Genomic DNA, 23,058 nt, shown 5'->3' with positions numbered 1-23,058 from the left:
GTAAATTCTATGATTCTATGAGGTGGAGATTGGCTGCGGGCGAGGAAGTGAGACCCCGCTTAGTTGTGGTTCCCATGACCCATGTGTCAACACCCCCCCAACACCATCCCCACACCACCTCACCCTCACCCCCACATCACCCTCACAACCCCCCTGTCTGCGACCTAATCATACGTCTTGCCTTGCAGGACCTGCCAGGGATGGGGCAGTTACATCTGCCGTCCCCGTCTCCAGCTAGTGCCACAGCCGGAGCCCCCCCATGATCCGAACCATGACGCTGAGGGAAGCTCGGACACCAGCCCTCTGCTCGAGACTCAGGAGACCACAGAGCTCGAGTCGGAGGATGACACGGATTGTCCGTCACAGCTGTCTCCAACACCTTCCACCATCCCAGAGACACTCACCTCGGTATCTGGTGTGCACCACACATCTCAACTAGTAGAGCAGGTGGAGGTAGGAACACCTGAGGAGGCGTATGGTTGAAGGGCAGGGCAACCTGAGGAACTAGCTGCCGTCCAAATGGGTTTCGGGCTTCTGGAACAGACAGTCCCATCGATTGTGGAGATGCGGTCGCAGAGCCAGGGACTACATGAGGGGTTGTCAGCGAGCATCCAGCACCTGCAGGTGCAGTTGGAGGAGTCGAACCACGTGCAGCACAGGGGCAAGATGCCGGTCATGCGTGCCACGCAGGCCAACACCGCATGGGTGGCGTCCATGGTGGAGGCCTTGGGGGTGACGGTTTTGGCTATGGCTCAGCATGTCCAAAGCCCGGGACTTTCTGTGCAGGCGGTGGCCATGGCTCAGGACCGGGCACAGTCAATGGGTAATGCAGTGCAGTCCCAGACGGAGATGGTCCACTCACTGCGATCCATAGCTGCGAGCGTGCGGACCCTGGTCGAGCCCAGAGATGGCCCCCAGGACTGGCAGCGGCAGGTGATGGGGAAGCCTCAAGGGATAGCTCTGCTCGCACCCCCATCCCATGGAGTAGCCCTGGGGCCATCGGGCACCCCGAGTGGGGAGGAGGAGGTGATGGAGCCCATGCTGGTGACTCCCACAGTGGAACTGAGGGAACACCGCAGCACCTCGGACTCCCCCCGCACCCCCACCCCCCCCCCCCCCGTCTCCTGTCCCTGGTGCATCTGATGGGCAGCGGGTAGAGCAGGGCAGCACAACGTCACCTGGGACACCCGAGCAGCAGCCCGCCCAGGCCCAGTCACCCCAGAAGACGCCCGCCACCGGGGACCCAGGTTGCAGGCTGCCACCACTCCTGCTGTACCATCTGGAGAACCACTAGGCATAGCGCTTGTGTCTGTAGGGCAGAAAGTTGAGTTGGCATGGGCTAGGGCACAAATCTGTAACTATGTTGTCACATTAAACCCCTGTTCACACCGTTACAACCTGCCTCGGTGCTCTGTCAGATGGTTATGAGGAGTGTGCTGGTCCGGTTGGCCTAGCAGGGGGGTGGGGGGGGCAGATGTTGTGGGAAATGTGCGAACCCTGTGGGTAGCCTGGCCTCCACACCAACCCCCCCCCCCCAACCACCACCATCACCCCAGCGATTTGATGGGACTGTGTGATGGAATGACCAGTATGAATGCAGGGATCAACCGGGTAGCAGGTGGAAAGTGCGACCGTGAGCAGGAGTCAGACGTTGTCAAATGATGTGGAACACTAGAGCTCATCCCAGAGCGGGTTGTCATCATCCTCCATCCCATGGACCAGACTCAGGGTCCACACCACTTAGTGAAGCAGGTATGTATCACACAGGGTGTTGCAGGCGGGGGATGGCTGGGGGGGGGGTGGTGAGCGGGGAGTGAGGGGATGTGGGTGTGGGGTGTGGTGTCCGTGCCCCTGGCCAGTCTTCCCCCCCAACCTGTGTGATGTTGTGGAGGACGCAGCAGACCACCACAATGTGGGCGACCCACTCAGCATCATACTGGAGGGACCCTCCAGTGTGGTCCAGGCACCTAAACCACATCTTCAGGATGGCGAAGCATCGCTCGATCAACGTCCTGGTCGTTGCATGGCCGTCGTTGTAGCGGGTCTCTGCCTCGGTCTGTGGCCTCCAGATAGGTGTCATCAGCCATGACCGCAGTCCATCCTGAGAGGTTGTCACCTGCCCCTCTGCAGCACGCTCCGCCACTGCATGTCTGACTGCTGCAGCTTCCTCCTCCTCCTCGAGCTGCGCCCACTCATACAGCCGCAGAGCATCCACCAGGGCAACCAGCAGGAAGGCCACCATTGCAGGCTGAATCCCAATATCTATTGCCTGCACGGGGTGAAATGCCGACATGTTAGCATGGTGTGTACCCCCCGTGCCCAACCAGGTCCATCGGGCTATATGGTGGCCCAGTTGACACCGCGGACTCTTCCCCCGAGTGTCCCATCCCCGCATCCCTGGCCCCGTCGGTGGCTGGCACCATGGCACCTGACACCTGCCCTGATGCCAGGGGTACCGTCGGCTGGCACCGTCCTCTCCAGTGGTATGCACCGTGGCCCCCATATGGGTTACTGTGGGTGTTGCCCTGGGTGGGTCGTTGGTGTGGCGGACGGGTGGGGGGGGGGGGGGGGGGGTGGTTGAGGGTGAGATGTGGGGTGAGGCCTGTTCTTCTATTTGGAAGTGTGTGATCATAGTTGGTGATGGATTCTTATGCCCATCATTGCTCCGTCCTAAGGGTGAGGCATTTGGCCTTCTAACTGTGTTTTACCTGCACCATGAAATGACAGCAAAATTAAAACTCAGCCAAAATGGAGAAACAAACCGTGTCCACCACTGAATTGCACACAAAATAATCACATTTTTGCAATATATTTAGAACCAAGGTTAGAAAGTGCACTGGAGAATTGTTGAATACCACCTTGTTGGAAGGATGAAAATATTAAAATACGCTTACTTGTTTACATTAAAAATTAAATGAACCATATTTAATTTATATCTGTCCCTTTTCCCTTTAATAGGTTATGGCAGGTGAGGAAACTATGACTTTTCATAAATTTTTGAGACCTGGAGTGTTATGTTAAAATTCAGACATCCTCATTATTGAATCTATGTGCATCCATCTATATTTCACACAAAAAAAAGTGTTTTGTTGCTCGATTTTTAGGCTTTTTTATTTTAATATATTTTATTGGTTTTGGTAAAATCTGGAAAAATAACCCCATAAAATTTCTCTCAGCTTTTTCATAAAAGCTTAAAAAAGCAAAAGTCAAAGATCTGGTTGTTAAGAACTGCTTAAAGAGCATTACAGAAGGAATTTATTTGATGACTGGTATTACTTTCACCTTGCAATGTTTCCTGAGCCATAGATTCCAAGTTCTATACTGGGTCTGTGCTGAATTAGATGATCTCAACAGGGGCCACGGAGAGGAAAGTTCAACCACTTCTAAGATATACAGTGATCCTTGTTGGAAAGTGCATATTTCTGGACACCAAGGGGAAGGAAATGCTGTGGTTGCTTGATCTCATTACCATATAGATTCATTAAAAACAAAAATGTTTGCTGTGTTCCTATATACGCAACCACAGGAATTCTTTCCTTGAGGTAAGTATAGGAACAGCTGAAATATGATTTCTCATGGTTGAATTGCCTGACAGTCTGGGTCCATACATGAAATATGGCCATTTTCGCAGGGAACTGCAGTGGCTGTTCTTTGTGAATCAGCACATTACAGAAATCAATGTAGTGAAACTCCGAGTTGAAAGCTGGTGTAGGGTGACCAAGCACAATCCTTGCTATGATTTGTTTGACATTTGGCTTCCTTTGACTGATTGATACACAAATATGCGAATTCACAAGTTGATAGTTGATGTGATTGATCGGAAGCCCACCCGCCGAGAGAGGGGCACTGAGTACTCTGAATAGGTCTGTATTAGTAAAGAAATTACTTGGTAATCAAGGATGGGCTCAGGGACACCGTAAGTTCAGGGTAACGCTTAAGTTTTAGTAAATGAGGATGTATTTGAAGACTGCAACTAAAGCTAAAAAGCCTCCAAAATTGGTTTGCCTGAGAAGTAACATTTTTGGGAAATTGGCTTTGATTATTTTTCTTTATTTTATATCCCTCTGCTCCCTGCCCCCAAAAGCAATTCAAAGAAATTGAACCTCATCTTCTTACATTTTAGTGCAGTAAGGGAAACAAATAGCGACTTGCGACAGATAAACCCTGTGGATTTCTGAGCTTTTCTTTTGCATTTACCCAACTTATGTGTCTGGAAGAATTTTGTTTCCCGTGCTTGCTGGGCGCTCATGAGATGTGCTTCTGATAAACACCTTAGTTTGGGAAATTATATAATGGTTTCTCGTAATAATCCTCCATGACCCTAGCTCACTGCAAAAATTGCTCGTTTGACGTAGAACATTCACATTTTTTTGTGTACAAAACGCCCAGCACAGTGCATTGTTTCTCAGATTTGTCCTTAACCTGTTTGTAGACATCACGGGATAGAATCACTACCGTGCAGAAGGAAGTCATTTAGCCCATTGTGTCTGCACTGACCCTCTGAAAGAGTACCCTACCTAGGCCCAGTTTTTGTACAAGACTGTACTGTGCATTTGCGGTATAAATATCGCAACACTTCTGCCATTATGTATACCATGCAAGCAACTAATGAAAACCAGTATGAAGGGCAACTAATCTTATTTTGTTTCCATCTGGCATAAGCTCATATTCCCAGCAATATTTTTACTGCGGGTATGCACTTTTTTATTGTTTCTTAGACCGAAATGACACCACTTTCTGAAAACTAACTGCCGCATTGTAGTTTTGACTGCACTAAAATTTCTAAGGATATAAAAGCTATTAAATTCTTTTTATAACTGTTTTCAGAGATGGTCACAAATGCACTTGATGTGGATCCCTGTAACCAAATGCCATGCTCAAGAACGTATGATTGATTGCTCTGTTCCAATGAAAGCCTTCATTTCATTTTACAAATCGATTTCACACTTGTTATTAGATCCCTGTCGGGGCGAATTGTTGGAGGTGTGTGGTGGTTCTTTACCTTGATCATAATATCATCATACACGGCTAACTTAGCTGCTTTCCTGACGGTCGAACGAATGGTGTCTCCCATTGAAAGTGCAGAGGATCTTGCGAAGCAAACAGATATTGCATATGGAACTTTGGATGCTGGATCCACGAAAGAATTCTTTAGGGTAAGATAGGGTGCTTTTATTTTTGTGTTTTGTTTCAGATGTGGAAGAGTTATTGTGGTTGTGATTAGCCTGAGAAAGCATCAACCTCTTTAAAGCATAACACAGTTCATGTGAAGGCTTTGATGTCCCAATTCATGATCACAGGGCTTTTATTTAAATTTTGTTATAGCAGTCAACGGGGATCAAAGCGTGTTTTTGTTCCATTGAACAAGGAGGTTCATCGGTGTCTTGGCCACTTTTTATCGTTCAGCCAACCTCACATATGTGAAAAAAGATAACAGGTCATTATCACCTTGCTGTTAATGGGACCCCCATTCTACACACTGCCGTGTTACCTACTTTCCAACATTAACTATACTTCAAACATATTTCATCGGCAATTATCGTGCTTCAGAACTGAAATTGTAAAGCCAGCTGGTGAAGAAAATGGAAATGTCCAATCTATTGGGGAAGAGAAAAGGAAGTTATATTCTATTTCTATAACATGCTGTGTTTCAGTGGTGGGTACGGCTGAAATATGCTAAAATGGTTAAATATTTCTAAACCCTAATGTCCTCATACTAATGAGCAGAACATAGAAAAGGAGCAAAATATCACTGTACTGTCCAAGAAATAAGAATACAGAAAAAGGAATATAGGCAAAAATTAATAATCAGAATACTGATGGAACAAAACTGTATCAAGGGAAAGTTAAAATGTCCAGAAAGTAAATGTATAATAACTGAAGTTTGCTCTTTCAATGCAAAATCTAAGCATCTAAGCCAAAGAACATCAGTAATACACAAATCAGCTTCTCGTCTGCTTCCTTCATAATATTGAGCTTTAGAAATAATGGGCACGATTCAAAGACCCCGTTGCACCTGGCATGGATCCGGGTGCAATCGGTGAATCACGTATGATTCCCAAATTGGGTTCTGCACCCGGCGCCTGGTCAATTGAGAGTCACCCGACTCGCTCCACCCGGTGTGACCTGGGCGAGATCCAGATCTGAATATTTAAATGAGCTGTCCTGGTCGCCGGATTCACCTGCGTTCAGAACTCACCAGCCGCACCTGGAAGACTTCGGCAGGGCGCCATTTAGTACCTGCCCACACAAACATGGGCGAGACGTAACAGCACCTGGTGAATCTCCCAGGCTATTGGAGACCTCTGGGTGGTCGGGGACAGGGTAGGATGGTGCCCTGGCAGTGCCAACTAGACACCCTGGCAGTGACACCCTGGCGGGATGTTTCTCGCCACTGCAGCCACCCAGAAACACCCAGCTAAATGCACCTTTCAGGGGATTTTAACTTGAGTTAAACTCCGATTCAAACAGGCTTTCCCAACTTAACAATCTGATGCGATATTACAAACTGTAGCTAATGAGCAGGAAATAAATGCAGGTCTGCAAGAAATATTTACACAGCACATTTAAGTAACACTGAATGAAAATTGCAACATATTGCAATTAGGTGCCTTCTCATTGAGTGAGATGAACACACAATATGTCGGTACTTTAATAGACAAATTTCTTTTACGTAATCTGTCTGTTTGCCTGGCTGTCACATTGCAAATTACACAATCTAAAGTTCTACTTTCGTGGATAATTTTAACCAAACAAGTGTGGCAGGAAACTGAAAGCAATGGCTCAAATGACTATTTTACACAACACCTGATTTTTACCCTCTGCTGACTCCAGTGAAAAATCACTTTTGGCAGAGTGTAGTCTCAGGTGGCCTCCTGCAGCTACCATGTCGAATAGAGTTGGTACATTCAGTGACAGGAATGATCGGCTGTGATCTGAAACTTGGAGCATCTCCTTGCAAACGTACTGCAATGCTGACCCAAGGGGGCTCATATTCTGAAGTGCCACAGAGGGCAATATTCCTCGCAATCATCTCATGCAGCACTACCTCTACACAGCAACCATGAAACAGGAACTGTCTCTTAACCTTGCATCCTTTGTATGGAATAACAATCGATGCTGTCAGAATCTTTACCGTGTCTTTTATAAAATCCGTCTTCAATTGTTCCTATCCCTTTAAATTTGACTGGATGCAGTTTTCTTCACTCATATCTCATCTGTTCCTCGGATCAGTCTAATCTAATATCTGAAATTACTCCAATGAACTAAAAAGCATTGGGCTAGATTCTCTGTTGCCCAATGCCGATATGTAATATGCAATTAGGCGGAGATTCGACTCCGACGGCCAAATCGGGGCCGGCGGCAATTTGAGCCCGGTCAGCCATGCTCCACCCCCTCAGAAATGGCATCATCGCACCATGCGCTGTTGCAATGGCATTGGCGTTGATGCTCCGCGTCCGATGGGCCGAGTTCTCGACGGCGCGGCACATGTGTGGTCTCAGCCGTGCAGGAACCCAGCATGGCGGCTGCGGACTGTACCCAGCGCCGTCTCACACGGCCGGGATCCGTGCCGCTGGCCGGGAGGCTTCCCCGAGGGCTGGGGGGGACTGGTGGGAGGCGGTCAGGGGGTGGCCAGGTATGGGCTGTGGGGTCACGGATGGTGGGTTGGGTGTGCCCACGGCCGGCCCCATGTTGTACGGCGCGACCGCTGCAGGTCGTCAGCCGTGCACATGCGCAGCCACAGACCCAGTCATTCTCTGGCCGTTTTCGGCAAGGGAGCTGGCAGTTTCACCCAGCGTCGCTGCTAGCCCCTCACCTGTCCCGGAATCGGTGAGGGGTCGATGTCGATTCTTTCATCGTAAACGTCCCGCGAATTCTCTGTTCGAGCCGACACGTAGCCGCTGAAACGGAGAATCCAGCCCATTGTGTTTTGGGTAGATATGTTCATCAAATCTGTTTAACTTACAAGGTGGTGAAAGATAGTCTCTTGCTTAAAGATTTTGCAGACTATCCATTACATCTGCCAGCTTCTTTCAGGACACATTACCTGCGTCCATTTGGTATCAAAGTGGAGATTTCCACCTGAGACATACTTCAGTTGGTAATAAAGTTTTCATCACTAAATTCCACTTCGAGATTACAATAAGCAAAACCTGACCTCTGACATGTTTGCTTGTGTGCTCCTGGGCAAGTCCCTTGTTCAAAGGCACTCAATGCCTGATCAAGGGACCTGGCAACAGGAAGAGGGGCCTTCTGGGAGCCTTCCCCATTTCCCTTTCTGCCAGTCCCCTACCTCTTTCACCCGTGACCGCCATCCTGCTACCCCCAAGCCATCATCGCTTGGGTGGGTATCATATGAGCAGCACCACCTCCTCCCTGGTTGCACTGCTGAGTATAGAAGATTGCCAACCTGTGATTATCTGGACGTTATCGGCAGCCTGGCTCCTGGGCATCTTGGCACTGCCAGCCTGGCACCCAGGCACTGCGAGGGAAGGCCTTACCAAGTAGAGGGGGGGGTGATGGGGGGTTCCTGGGAGCATCCCCAAGGTTGACGGGGTGCGGGGGTTGGGTCAGAAATGGCAGGGATGGGGGGAAGATCAGGGCAGCTGGACAAAATGGCGCCCTGATCTGTGAGGATCGGCAACAGGAAATCCCTCTATGTGTGGCCTTGGCAGAGATAAACGCCCCAAGATGAGAAAAAACGCAAAGTGCTGTTGAGTAGCGCAAAGTTTCTCAGCACTGCAGCCGCCGACAAACAATCCACTAAATGTGCCGTTCACTTGACTTCAACTCGTCTGCTGAATCATACCCATAGCTTTTGCTATGTCCCAAGATTTGTGGGCTAATATTTCAGCACTATTGTGACAAGACAAAATGCTTAAATGCTCATTGATTCATGGTGGCTGGAAGAAGTCAGGGTGGGGCCTCCTCATTAGTGGCACAGCTGCATTTGGGAGGCGGCCTGCCCTGAAGGAATGGTGTGTTCTGACGGATGATAGCTGATAGCGATGATGTTGATCCGTCTGAATGTCTCAGCTCTCCGATGTAAGACACCAAAGCCCAACTTCAAGAGCTGTGAGGCATCTTTATGGAGGTGTTGGAGTTGCACGAGGAGGTTGCTGTGACAGAGAGAGCGCAGTCCTGGGTGGATCGAGGGAGCACATTCAATCATGTCTCTGAGGCCTGGAGTTAGGTTGTCCTTTGCCCTTGGTCCTATGTTGTCCTGTTCTTGATGTTAGTCAAGGAGGGTTGGGGATGGCTGAGTCCATCGGCCCATCCACACCCTTCTGGAGCCTGGGTTGTTGGTTGTCTGGGTTTGCTTGAGACGCATGTTGGAAGCAATGAGGATTCATGCTTTGATCGTTGGAATCCTTGGAAGATCCTGAAGAGTTCTCAATGTCTTTGATCCTGCTTCATCCTTGATTTCCTCTTTCTTTGTGCGCCCGTAGAGACGTCTTTATCCTGATTACTACCTCACACCTCATTTGTTATCCTGGACTTTGCTCCCTGATGTTATTAAATTCTGTTGTTGTCTGTTGATGTTGTCAATTTATTTGCAGGGAAGTGAATAATTTGGATTTGGTGTCCTGCACTGCTGGTTATCCTGATTTAATCGATGTATATCATGTTAAGCTGAATGTTGAATGCATGATTTGCGCGATGTATTTTTATATGAATGTATCCTGAGGATGGGGGAGGATGAGCAGAGATAGAGCGGGAGGAGGGGTGGAGGTTTGGGGTTGCTCGGATTAGTTCTGTCCTCGCTATGTTCGAGGAAGGTCCCCCAGTGAGAACTAATCTATTTTTTAATACCTTTTCCTTTTTCAGGCTCAGGCAGACTGGGTGTTACCCTGCTGAGGACTGGGATTTGTTTGGCTAGAATTGGTGGCTGGTGTTCTTCTTGTCAATCCGTAGTTATATTATGGCTGTCTGTCTGGGCCTGGGGAAGAGTATAATTTGCGCTGTGAGTGTTAGTTGATTTCTCCTTTAGTTCTGGTAATATTGTTTTCTTCCTTCTGTCATTTTGTTTGGGAGCTATGGGTATGATATAGGTCTGTAATGTTGATTATATCCTGTTTATGTTGATTGTATTCTGTTTTGGTGTAGACAGGTCTTGTATCTGTGAAGGAAATATATTAGGGATTTTATCCATGACTTATTTGGTCTTATTTGTTGTATGCTGTTCCTGTTGTACGCTGATACCTATGGCTTACTTTCCTTCCCTTTAGTTTGTTTTGAAGCGATTTTTGTAAAAATGGAAAATTCCAATATAAAGTCGAAAATAAAAGCGGTCACTCATTTAGGACAGGGATGACGACAGGTTTTTCTCTCTCAGAGAGCTGTGAGACTCTGGAACTCTGTTCCTCAAAAGGCAGTGGAAGCAGAAGACAGGATTCTCTGTTAGTCAGCCTATATTCTCCTGCTGGCTTGTGCTGCTGCTAGGGATGGTGCCCAGGTGTGATTTACCCTTCCTTGTCGTGCTAATTTATGCATGGCGGGGGGGCTCCTGGGATTCCGTTCTGATTCCCGCTTTTATGCCGCCGTTTTGAGTGGCTGGCCCAATACTGAGGTCCAGGCCTCTTCTCCACCCCCCCCCCCCCCGCCACAATGCAAATTCTGCCCCCCTCGCTGACGAGGGGGGGTCCCCTCCCCCACCACCACAGGAATTGTTAGTTCACACTCCCCCACCCCTCCACACAGCATGCACGCATGCACAAGGATGACCTGACCCCCCCTGCCTCAGACTCCCATATCAGAGCCCCCCCATTTCTGAGCCCTCTCCCATATCAGAACCCCTCACCATATCAGAGACACCCCATTAGAGCCCCCATATATCAGAAAAGTCCCATAACAGAGACCCCCCTCCACTAATCAGATACTCCCCTCCTCGCCATCAGTCAATCCTGCCTGGACGTTAAAGAGCTGTCCAGGCAGTAACAATGAAAAATCACTGCTTTTTCACTTATCCGTTCCTTACGCCTACTGCCTCAGACAGACGTGTAGAAGGCAGCAGCTGTTACTTCATAGAAAGCAATACACGTCACAATGCTTCAAACCCCCTCAGATCCTTTGAGCTGCAAGGCTTCAATTCACTTTCAAAGATAAATAGCTTTCAGTAGGCTGCAATTGATGGGATAATAGCTTCTAGGCAGCCAGGTAGTTGGACTGTTTATTTTCATCTCCCTTCACACTTGGATTCATCTTAAATATCCTGCTGTGAAGATAACCACAATGTTTATAAACATCTAGTAATGACTGACAGGTCACCACCACATCAAAATCAGTTTAATGCTTTATGCTGAGAAAAATAGAAAGTGAAAAACGGATCTCCAAGATGTTCACAAACATTGTGGACCGGATCATCACGGAGGAGTGGATGATTGAGTGTTCAGCCCGTTGATCGGATGGTAACGGGTTCAAATGATTCATTTGCAGTCTCCCGCTGACGTGTGATTTGTAGGTTGCAGCCGCCGCCAGCGGTGAACTGGAGCATCGGAACGGGATCGTTATTTCGCCGCACCGGGAACTCTGCTACTGGTGGTGGGCGGAGGAGAATCTACCCCAGAATCTTTAAGTATTTTTAAGGCAGAGGTAGATAGAATCCTGATTAACAAGAAGATGAAAGGTTACCAGGGGTAGGCAGGAGTGTGGGGTCGAGGTTAAATTCAGATCAGCCATGATCTTGTTGAGTGGCGGACCGAGCTTGAGGGGCCGAGTGGCCTGCTCCTGCTCCTAATTTGTATGTTTGTTTGTCTCGTTGGCTCTCCTGCCAGAGGCTGAGACCCTCATCACCTCCACAAGGTTCCACCTGTAGAGTTACTGCACGTAACTTTATCTAAACAGACTTGCAGGCAGGGAGGAGGTCAGTAGAAGGTTAGGAACATCTGTACTGTGAGTGGGCCTTGCAGTGATTCAACATCTCACTTCTGGGTTTCCTGACCAATCACGGTGTGTAGCCGTGATTGAAGATGTTCTATTTAAAGGGACTCTGACAAGGTATCCAAATGATTGTAAGAAACCTTGATTGTGGAGACAAATAAGTAGAACAAAGGTGTGGAAAGAATGCCCGAGCATCCCCCCCCCCCCCCCCCCACCGGCCCCCACCACCAGCACCACTGGTTCTCTGACTCTACCCTGGATATCATGCTGGAGGGCCATGAGGGCCAGAAGAGACGTGCTGTTTCCTCAGGCCGGGAGGAAGAGACCAACCACCCAAACTAAACAGACATGGGTGGAAGCTGTGGAGCTGGCAGCAGCAGGGGTGTGAGGCCCAGGACCTGGATGCAGTGTCAAAAGGATTCAATGACCTCATTAGGTCGGGAAAGGTGAGTGGAGACCACTTCCAGGCGGCGTCCATCACACTCTGACTTCCCCAGCATTCTCCCGCACAGCATTCCGACACTCCTTGCAATTCCGTGCATTCCTTTCTCTCCAGGCACCGACTCAAATTTCACCTGAACAGCCAACACTCCCATTCAGCATCAGCCTTTTGTCATCTTGTCTCAATCCCTCACTACCACCCTTCAAAAATTCTCATTCAATCTTCAGTACACATTCTATCTCTAACAACCTCAGCTCTCTCTCATTGCAGGAGAAGAGACTTTACAATTCCACGGAGAGGCAGAGAACCAAGGTTGGGGCCTGCAGCCGTTGCCATCCTGACTGCATTAGAGAAGGATACCTTGCTGATCAAAACGTTGGTATGTGTCAGTGATAGAGAAATGGGGTGGCCATAGACTACATGACAACATTACATAGCACAGTAGGGCTTTGAAATGAACAGTCACTCATGGGTAAATGGGTAAATTGATGTCAGCACTGGCTGACATTCCATTTCGAGTTGACCCCTTCTTTATATCAACACAAACTCATATCTCTCATCTCCCACAGGTCCTTCAAGGGTGATAGAGGAGCTGCTGTGGGACAAGAGCAAGTGGCTCTCAAGGAAAGTGAGCACTTTGAAGATGCACTGTCACATAACTCATGTGCAGCCACTGCCAGCACAGATAAACTCATCTTGGTGGGTACTGCACACAGTGAGAGAGGCACACACCATGGCCTGGATTCTCCAGTGCCGATGTCGATAGCGGGTTTCCCAATCAGGCGGAGAATGAAGCGTCGGTCGAAAAACAGGATTGGCACCCGTTCCAATGCTTTGGTCCCCCTGCCAGTGACAGCGGGCGACACGCCTCATGCTGGTGGTAACATGCAAATCAGTGATTTGCACCCATTTGTATCTGATTAACGGTCTGGAAGCCGTATTCGCCAGCCCTCCGTGATGACCCGGCCCACTCAGTCGGGGGTCACGCGGACATGAATTGGTGCAAGTATTTACAAGTGGGGCCTGGACGCCATTGCCGTTGAAAGGGAGGGAGCAAGAAGGTAAACAAATATTTCAAACTTTTCAGGCTTGTTGGGGAGTATAAACCTGGACCTCAGGAGGTAGCAAGGAATAACTTGGTGGCAAGTAGCAGGACTTGGGGTGTCCCCCTTGGGATCGGGGTGCCCTGGCTGAGACCCCCATTGCTGCATAAATTTATTTAAACCCACCCCTGAGCTGCAACTTGCAGGCTCCTGGCTGTTGAGACTGCTGACGGTATTCTGCAACAGCACTGAGGGCTTCTAGTCATGTGGGAACCCACTCAGCCCACCCATCTGGACATCCTCATATCCCAGCAGTATCGTGAAGGGGATGGGCATGGCCATAGTCAATCGCTGGCCCACCAGGTGTGAGCACTAAGTGCACTCCTCAGAAGGATTGCCCCACTCCCGGGGAAGCAGGGGATTAGCAGAGCCCACCCCAAACAAAGGACACATGCACCGTGGCCTTTGGAACCCTCCCAGGCACACCACTGCTCTCAGAGTAAAAGCCTCACCAGCGACACTATCAGCTAGTCCACCCCTGAGGACCACGAGATGTCTCCAAGTCCTGCCTGTTCCTTGTGCCCCTAATCTTACCCAGCCCAATCACGGCCAAGAAACATGACCAACTCCCTGTCACAACCTGTGTGTGAAACCCACACTCCACATAACACTGCAGCCAAGGTCCCAGCAAATGGACACATCCCTCGCTCACCCACATCTGTAGAACACAAGGCTCTTAGCACGGAGATGACTGGCTGCACAGTATGAATGCCTCCACCAGACAACATCCTGGCGGGATAGCACGAGGCCCACCCAGTGAGGAGACCCACAGAAGACCACACCTGGAGAAACAGGACAGGGGCCACAGAGCCTGTCGCTCATGCTGGTTGTGGCAGCCAACAGTATCCCTGTTGGCAGGGACGAATGGTGAAGATAGAGGCACTCCACATCACAGGCTGGGTTCCAATCACTGATGGGAACAGTGGTGCAATGCAAACTACATTGTGCGGACTACATGTTGAGGGTGGTGCAGCAGTACAACTGAGGGTGACCATGTAAACTGGTGGCATTGAATGGTCAAGCGAATCCTCAATAGCCTGCACAGTCAGTCTGCCACTTCACACAGGATGAAGGAAAGCTTCCCCTCAGTGACTCACTACCTCACTGAAATACAGTCAAGTGCTCCCCCACTCTTGGCCAGCAGAAAGTGCATGTGGAGCCAGAGGAGAGAAGATGGGGAAAGCACACTTGGCAGATGGACTCTGCTTAATCTGCTTCTACTTCTTATCCCTTGCTCTCTCCCAAAGCCAGTGGAGAGAGGCACACATACTGCCTCCCGCCCTGATGACCAGGTCTGCTTCTGCACAGGTGTAGGTGGGGCAGTCTTTTGTGGGACCCTCATGAGTGCCAAAATCTGAGGAGGCCGTCCACGGGCATCCCATGACTCTGAGCAGGGGACCAAACAGCCGTCCCTTAGCTCTGCTGGAGCCACAGGAACAATAGGAAGTGAATGTGAGACAACGGGATACACAAGGGGATTCCACAGATTCAGCAGAGTGTGCATAGCAGTGTTTCTGACATTATATTGCATTTTATTCCAGTGAATTACTTGATTTGAACTTCTCATTCTCCTGCACTCTACTTTGTTGACCTTTCACACTGGGCACTATGATCAGGTTTTATGAGGAGGAAAGTGAGCGAATGTGACCATTGGAATGAATTGTGTTTGTTGTGGGAGTACAGACACGGGGCTTCCAATGGCATTGTCAGATGCCACCGCACACATACATACCAGTAAGGAAAAGATTAGGCCTGGATAAGGTCATCATTTGTTTTTCTGGCGGCCAGTTTAGAACTCCATGCACCATGGCCAATTTTGTTTCCTTCACCTCCTCATCTCTTCGAGGAGGTAGATGGCAATCGGTCTGCACCTTCCTCTTCTGCAGCTCCTGTCCTCTCTGCAGCTCCTGTCCTCTCTGCAGCTCCTGTCCTCTCTGCAGCTCGATGTTATACTGGGCTCAACAACCACAGCCATTCTGGAAAACCTTGACAAGACACTCTGATGTGCGACTCCAGCTCTCTCTCTCTCTTTCTCTCGAGGCACCTGAGGCACCTCCCAAGCTCTCTTGTCACCTTTGTGCTGATGTGGTACCTGCTGTACCTTCCCTCTGGTGCACTGATAGGGTTCCTCACAGGAGTCATCAGCCAGGCCTTCAAAAAGTAGCCCTTGTCACAAACTGCCAGCTGTTGGTACTGTGTGAAGGAGCGAAAACCTGTGACTGCAGCAGATAACAGCTCCCAGAATTATTTCTGCAGACGTGCCTGATCCGCTTTCTGTGGTCACAATCTATCTGAACACTGCGGGAGTGAAATTCCTTGCAATTGATGAAGACTTCAGGTTCATCTGGAGGAGCCTCGATTATTATAATGTACAGCCAATGTCTCCCTGTATCTAAGGGAACCCGTCTACTCCACTGAAACCCGACTGCCTGCTGCGTTTTGACTGCCCTCGTCCAAGACAAAGTGAACGCAAATGGCAGCTTTGACAAACAAAGCATCAATGACCTGACAGATGCACTTGATGCAGATTGTGAAATCCTAGAGATGTCACCAGATGATCTGTGAAAGGAGCCTGAAACAAAGAAATCCAGGGCTGTTGTACAGCCGCTAGTAATGTTTACTCACCTGATCCTTTAGGATCTCAGCAATAACCATCTGCAAAACCCTGAGCCTTTTGCTGTGTCATGTCGAGGTCCTTTATCTCATGCACCGTGTGCTGGGAGTATCACTTTTCATCTGGAGCACTGTACCTATATCCTCTGTCCTTCTGAATGGTGGTGAAGAAGACAGTTGCTACTGCAGCTGTTGTCGCCACTCCTGCTATTGTTGGTGTCTTGGCTTTTGAGCGCTCCTGTTGTTGGTGTGGCTGCTCCTGTCGCTCCTTGTCAGAGGTCCATGCTGTAGCTGCATCGGTTGCCCCCATTCTGACAGCTGGGAAATTGAGATCAAGGTGGATAAAGTCCCAGGTAGATGAAATGACATCCAAAAAGTTGCAAGTGGGATTTGAAGTAGTGAATTTATGCTCTCAGAAGATATCCTGTGAATAAATGTTACACCCTTGTTCAGAAAAGTGTGTAAGGAAAGACTAGGTAACTACAGTCTTTTTAATATAAGTGGAGGGGAAATATTTGGGAGGAATAATATGGGATAAAGTCAACAATTGCTTCGACAAATATGGATTAATTTAGGAAAACCAGTACAGAGAGCAAATTGTATTTAATTAACTTGATTGAATTTTTTAATGGGGTAGCAGAATGGGTCGATAGGATAATGTCTTTGATGTGGTGAACTTGGATTTCAAAGGACGCTTTAGAAAGTGCCCCATAATAGGCTTACCAGCAAAGTTGGCACTCATGGAATAAAAGGCAACAAGGGTATATGAGGTTGGCTGAGTGACAGGAAACAGAAAGTCAGAGTGAACAGTTGTGTTTTGGATTGGAGAAAGATATGCAGTGGTGTTATAAGGGATTGATATTGGGGTCTTCTTGGTCTTTATTATTGATTTAGGGCAGGGTTCTTCAGTCCTGCCCGTGGCTGGGATCTTACATTCCTGCCGAACATCAGTGGACTTTTGGCTGCCTCTCCAAGTTTTATGCTCCTGCCTACGATGGTTCCCACCACGATCAACACCAGAAAATCCCGGTCTTAGCCATGGGTATACAAGGAACCATTTAACCATTTGGAGGTGACACAAAGTTTGTTAGTCCAAATGCAAGATACTGCAAATTCTGGAAATCTTGTATAAAGACAGGAGATGCTGGAAGGACAGCACATCTGGCAGCATCTGTGTTGTATTCTTATACTACTCCTGAAGTGTTAGGAACTTTAGTGTTCTGCAAATGTATATCTGGATGCCACATCTACTGCTGCATAGCAGCCAAATGCCCAGTCACCAGTGACATGGAGAGCTGTAGAAAATACAATCAACAAAGCTCCAACATTTTGAGTCTAAAAGGCGAATAACAAGACATAACATGGTGGCAGCAGGAGTTGGTAAATAAAAGCCCACACATTTTGATGGATTTAATGTTGAATTTGGTTGAAGAAAAGTCAACCTGAATTAGTGAATGAAAGAGGGAGAGAAGAACAGAATGAGTCATGCAAAAAGGGAATGGTTGTCACCATAGCAATAAATTCATCGCTACAGCCTATGATGAATTGAGGAGCTGACAACGTCATAGAAGCATTTGAGAAGTTTAAACAAAAGTAAAGACTGACATTCAAAAGCTGAGTGAGCTACATCCTTTTCTGGGCAGGAGAGAAAGGCTTGGATTTGCTTAATAGCTGTGGATATGAATGAGGACTACAGTAAAAACACAGACAAAAGTTTGAAAAATTCAGCACACCTCTCCAGCCAAAGTCAAATCACCAGATCCACCAATACCTGCTTCAAAGGCTGACCATGAACCCGGTGTGCCTGTTGCCAATTTCTTAACAAGATTGAGAAATGCAACCACAAAACATAAATTTAAAGACACAGATGAAGGGTTAATATATCAGCTCATTTGGGGGTCTCCACACTCTGAAGTACAAAAGGATTTGATTGGAAAGGGCAAGCTCACAACATTGCAGGCTACAGACACTACCAGAGCACGTGCAGCCGCAAATAGACAGATGAAGAAGTAAATTACCCTGAAATAAAAACAGAAAATTCCGGATTAATTCAGCAGGTCTGGCAGCATCTGTAGAGAGAGAAATACGGTTCGCATTTTGAGTCTGTATGATCCTTCTGCAGAAGGGTAGAGAAGGTTCTGTAGAAGTGTCATACAGGCTCAAAATGATAACTGTGTTTCTCTTTTCACCGATGCTGCCAATTCTGCTGAGCCTCTGCAACATTTTCTGTTTCTGTTTCAGATTTCCAATATCTGCAGTACCCAACTGGCTGGCCTTCAGTTAAGACAATAGAGAGGCAGCTGGGTTGATGTAGTGAAACAGCAACAAAAGAATGCAGACTGACACAGAGAATGATGGGCAGGAGCTGTGGATTACTGCATGGTTTCACAGACAGAAAGAAATGTCCCGCATATGGACCAAACTACAGAGCTTGAGGAAAGCTCAGTCACTGGGAGAAGATATTCAGAATGATGAAAGAAGATGGTTGAGGGGTTATCACAGGCGGGGCAACAGGGTGAATGTGGAGGAAGGAAACTAAAACATCTATACCCTGGAAGGTGACAATAAATTGAAGAACACAATAGACATTGGAAGCATACAACTGCAAGAAACGGTTGGATGTGATACTTGCCAGAGGAAAATAAATTCACACAGCCATTCAGTTGAGGAAGAGGGTGAGAAATAATCCCACAACCATAAATCTGAAGTTGAAGCTGGATACTGGAGCACAGAGTAACATCGTCCTGGCTAAGGCCAAACCAGGAGATCTTTACTGAAAATGTGAGAGAAAATGGTTCCCCAAGAAAGTTGTGCTGAAACCGACCAACATCATGCTAATGATATTGGGGGGTGGGGGGCGGTACAGAGATTCAACAAACAGGAACAACCCAAATGAGAAGCACGCAAAAAGGAAAATTGTTAACTGTGTGTTACAGTATGCCACTGAAAAGATGGTTCTACTATCCTGGGATTCAGTAGTTAGTGAGAGATGCAGCAGACCTTAGTAAACTGTGACACGAAGGAGGTGTCACTGAGAGTTGAAGGAAGAACACCCATTGTAAAGCACTCTCTGATCAGAAGCAAGGAAGAGCTGGTACATATGCATCCTGGGTGTTTAAATGGGTTGGTTGGATGCTTTGAAGATTTTGAGTATCACACCACTGATGATCCAGTGAAGAAATCTCCCACGTGAAGTAGAAATCGACCTAAAAGGAAAGCTTGAAAGAAAGCTTCAAGAAAAGAAAGTGATTGTCAGAGTCACAGAGTCCACAGATTCAGTAAATTCCATCATGGTGAGAGAAGAGCTAAATCGATGACTAACAATTTGTCTGCTTCCCAAAGATTTTAATCAAACAATAAAGAGGAAACAGTATCCTATTCCAGCAATGGAGGAAATCACGGCGGCACTGGCAAGGACAATATTTTTCAGCAAGCTTGGTACCAGAAATGGTCACTGGAATGTGAAGCTTGATGACGATTCTTCGCTGTCACAATATTCAACACACTCTTTGGTTGGTACAAATTCCTGTGTCTGCCTTTTGGCTTCAAAGTAAACCATGATATGTTGCAGCAGAAAATAGGCAGGACATATGGACTGTGTGAAGGATCAGAGCTGATGATATCCAGATTTATGGTGTACATGGGAACGATCTTACTTCAATTTACGTGAAATTATTGATGGATCCAGGAAAGCTGAGATCCAGCTAAACACAGAGGATTGCATTGTGAAAGCGATAGAATGCCAGTTCCTCAGATGGTGTACACATCAGACAGAGACAAGCAGAGTCCTGAAAGATCACAGCTATCTTGGAGTTGGAAGTGCCAAGAGTCAAGAAAGAGTTGAAAAGTTTCCTCAGTTAGATCCAACACAGGTCCATCCATACCTCACATTTCAGAACACGAACCCTGGTGCAAAAAAGATGTTGACTACAATTGGTCAGAGTCACAGGAGAGGAGCTTCATGTAACTCAAGGTAACAGTGTTCAAGGAGACAAGTCTGTCATTCTCCAACAGAGAGAAACCTGTCACACTACCAATAGATGCTTCTACAAAAGGTCAGGGAGCAGCTCTAATGCAAGAAGGAAAATCAATAGCATTTGCATCCAAAGCTCTAACATTAATGCAGAACAATGTCAGCAGCGCGGGTTCAATTCCTGTACTGGCCTCCCCGAGCAGGCTCCGGAATGTGGCGACTAGGGGCTTTTCACAGTAACTTAATTGAAGCGTACTTGTGACAATAAGCGTTTATTATTGGGGCAGCACGGTAGCATTGTGGATAGCCCAATTGCTTCACAGCTCCAGGGTCCCAGGTTCGATTCCCGGCTTGGGCCACTGTCTGTGCGGAGTCTGCACATCCTCCCCGTGTCTGCGTGGGTTTCGTCCGCGTGCTCCGGTTTCCTCCCACCGTCCAAAGATGTGCAGGTTAGGTGGATTGGCCATGATAAATTGTCCTTAGTGTCCAAAATTGCCCTTAGTGTTGGGTGGGGTTACTGGGTTATGGGGATCGGGTGGAGGTGTTGACCTTGGGTGCTCTTTCCAAGAGCCGGTGCAGTCTTGATGGGCCGAATGGCCTCCTTCTGCACTGTAAATTCTATGTTAATCTATGTTAATCAACTGCAACCAGGTATGCCAACATAGAAATAGAGTTTGGCAGTTGTCTATGGATGTGAGAAATTCCATGGATGTCTCTATGCGAGAACGTTCACACTGGAGAGTGGATTATCATCCACTAAAGCAGATCTACAAGAACAATCTGTGTTGAACACCACAAAGGTTACACTTGAGGCTTCCAAGTTATGATTTCACCTGAAGTGCAAGAAGAGCAATGGTGCTAGCAGGTGCCCCGTCTCAGCTACCACCACAGGAGAAACATGAGATAAATGGTCGCGGTGTCAACAGTGCCTGATCTGCCCTCAAGACCTTCATAATCAGCACCTGTAACAAGACGACCACGAAAGATCAAGACCAGCTCGATGAGAATGTCCTCCTTAATAGAGGCTCTGTCTTCAACGCGAGTGTCCTCGGCTCCATCCTGCAGCATGCTACCCACCACCATCTCAGCACAATCCTAACCCGGAACAAGGTAGAAAAGGCCATTGGATAGCTAAAGAACAACAAAGCATCAGGAACAGATGGAATCACCACTGATGCACTAAGCGTGGTGGAGAAGCACAATTGGCATGAATACATGACCTAATTTCCCTAATCTGAAAGGAGGATAACATAGCAGGATATCTGAGACATAGTAAACTTGACCCGATGAGTCCAACTGCAGTAACTACAGAGGACCTTTCTTGATATCAGCCACATGGAAGGTGATCACAAGAATCCTCCTTAATCGCCTTCTCTCTGTAGCTGAAGAGCTCCTCCCAGAGTCGCAATGTGGATTCCGCCCATTAAGGTACACAACAGACATGTAATCTTCACTGCAAGGGAACCACAAGAGAAATACAGAGAACAGCATCAACCCTTGTAAGTGGCCTTCTTGGACCTCACAATAGTCTTCGATGCTGTCAATTGCGAGGGATTTTGGAGTCTCTGACCAATGGATCCACCACAGGCCCAACTCATGTTCGGACGAGGATCAAGTCATGCTGTCTCATCACACTGACGCTCTTGTTGATCCTCCATGCAACAATGCTCCATCTCATCCTCGGCAAACTCACCACTGGAGTGGAGCTAAACTACAGGACAAATGGGAACCTGTTCAACCTCTGCTGCCTGCAGGCCAGATCCAAGGTCGCCCCATCCTCTGGCATTGAACTATATTATGTAGACGATGCTTGCGTCTGCAGCACACTCGGAGGCTGAGCTCCAAGCCACTGCCAACACCTTCACCGAGACATATGAGAACCATACTCTAAACATTCGTAAGACAAAGGTCCTCTACTATCCAGCCCCGTCACACAACACTGTATCCCGATCTTCAAAATCCATGACGAGGCCTTGGACAATAAGGATCACCTTCAGTGTGCCAACGTAGCCTTTGATTTCCCCCGAGGAAGAGAATGTTTGAAAACCAGGATCTCAAACCTGACACACAGCCCACAGTCGAGAGATCAGTAGTGATACCTCCCCTCCTGTATGGCTCAGAGTTGTGGAATATGTACAGCAGGCACCTCATAAACCTGGAGAAGTACCACCAGTGCTGCCTCTGCAAGATCCTCAAATCCATTTGCAGGATTGGCGCAGCAATGTCAGTGTCCTCACTCAGGCCAGGATCCTCAGCATTGCCCACTGTAAGTCAGATTCAACGGGGGAGCCACATGGTTCGCGTGCCTAACACAAGACTCCCAAAACAAGCACTCTAATTGGAGCTTCAAAAAGGTAAGTGAGCCCCTGGAGGGCCGAGGAAACACTTCAAGGACACCCTCAAAGCCTCCTTGAAAAAATGCCCAAAAGACCTGGGAACCCCTGGCCCAAGACCACCCAAAGTGGAGTAAAACATCCAGGATGGAGTTGATCACCCCGAAAGCAAACTGAAGCCAAACATCGACAGCAAAAGGAGCACATGGCACCCCGGGCACCTCACCCACCCGCTCCTCCAACCGCCGTCTGTCCCATCTGTGCAGTGACGGTCAGTCACGCACTGGACCCCTCAGTTACCTGAGAACTCATTTTTACTGTTGGAAGCAAGTCATCCTTGACTCTGAGGGACTGCCTAAGATGAAGAGGTGTCAAGATCCATCACCTTGAGAAAGTAACACCACCACAGCTGAGTCAAGTTTTTTTTAAATATATTTTATTGAAATTTTTTTCCAAACAACAATTTTTTCCCTCTTACGAAGCAAACGTAACAGTAAATTTTTTTTAACAATACGCAAGTAATTAATCCCCATAATCATTTGACATAAACTAAACTAAACCCCCCCCTCCCCCCTCCCCCCCCCTCCCCCTGGGTTGCTGCTGCTGGTCATCTGTCTTCCCTCTAACGTTCCCCTAGGTAGTCGAGGAATGGCTGCCACCGCCTGGTGAACCCTTGAGCCGATCCTCTCAGGGCAAACTTTATCTGCTCCAGTT

The 23,058-nt window shown here is 47.9% G+C and overlaps 1 protein-coding gene across 6 annotated transcripts in view; it reads left to right on the top strand.

Moving 5' to 3' along the window:
- LOC140408507 (glutamate receptor 2) overlaps positions 1-23,058 on the top strand; it is a 332,477-nt gene that overhangs the window by 291,042 nt on the left and 18,377 nt on the right. For all 6 annotated transcript variants that reach the window (XR_011940120.1, XM_072495791.1, XM_072495790.1 and 3 more), the window contains one exon: positions 4,958-5,156. Coding sequence is in view for 5 of the 6 variants with exons in the window: in XM_072495791.1 (XP_072351892.1) it covers positions 4,958-5,156 (199 nt within the window). In the remaining variant the exon portion in view is untranslated. The remainder of the gene's footprint in view (positions 1-4,957; positions 5,157-23,058) is intronic.

This window comes from Scyliorhinus torazame, chromosome 3 (assembly GCF_047496885.1).
Source record: "Scyliorhinus torazame isolate Kashiwa2021f chromosome 3, sScyTor2.1, whole genome shotgun sequence".
Classification (NCBI taxonomy): domain Eukaryota; kingdom Metazoa; phylum Chordata; class Chondrichthyes; order Carcharhiniformes; family Scyliorhinidae; genus Scyliorhinus; species Scyliorhinus torazame.
The sequence above is the reverse complement of the archived record's forward strand: the minus strand, read 5'-3'. Positions and strand labels throughout refer to the sequence as shown.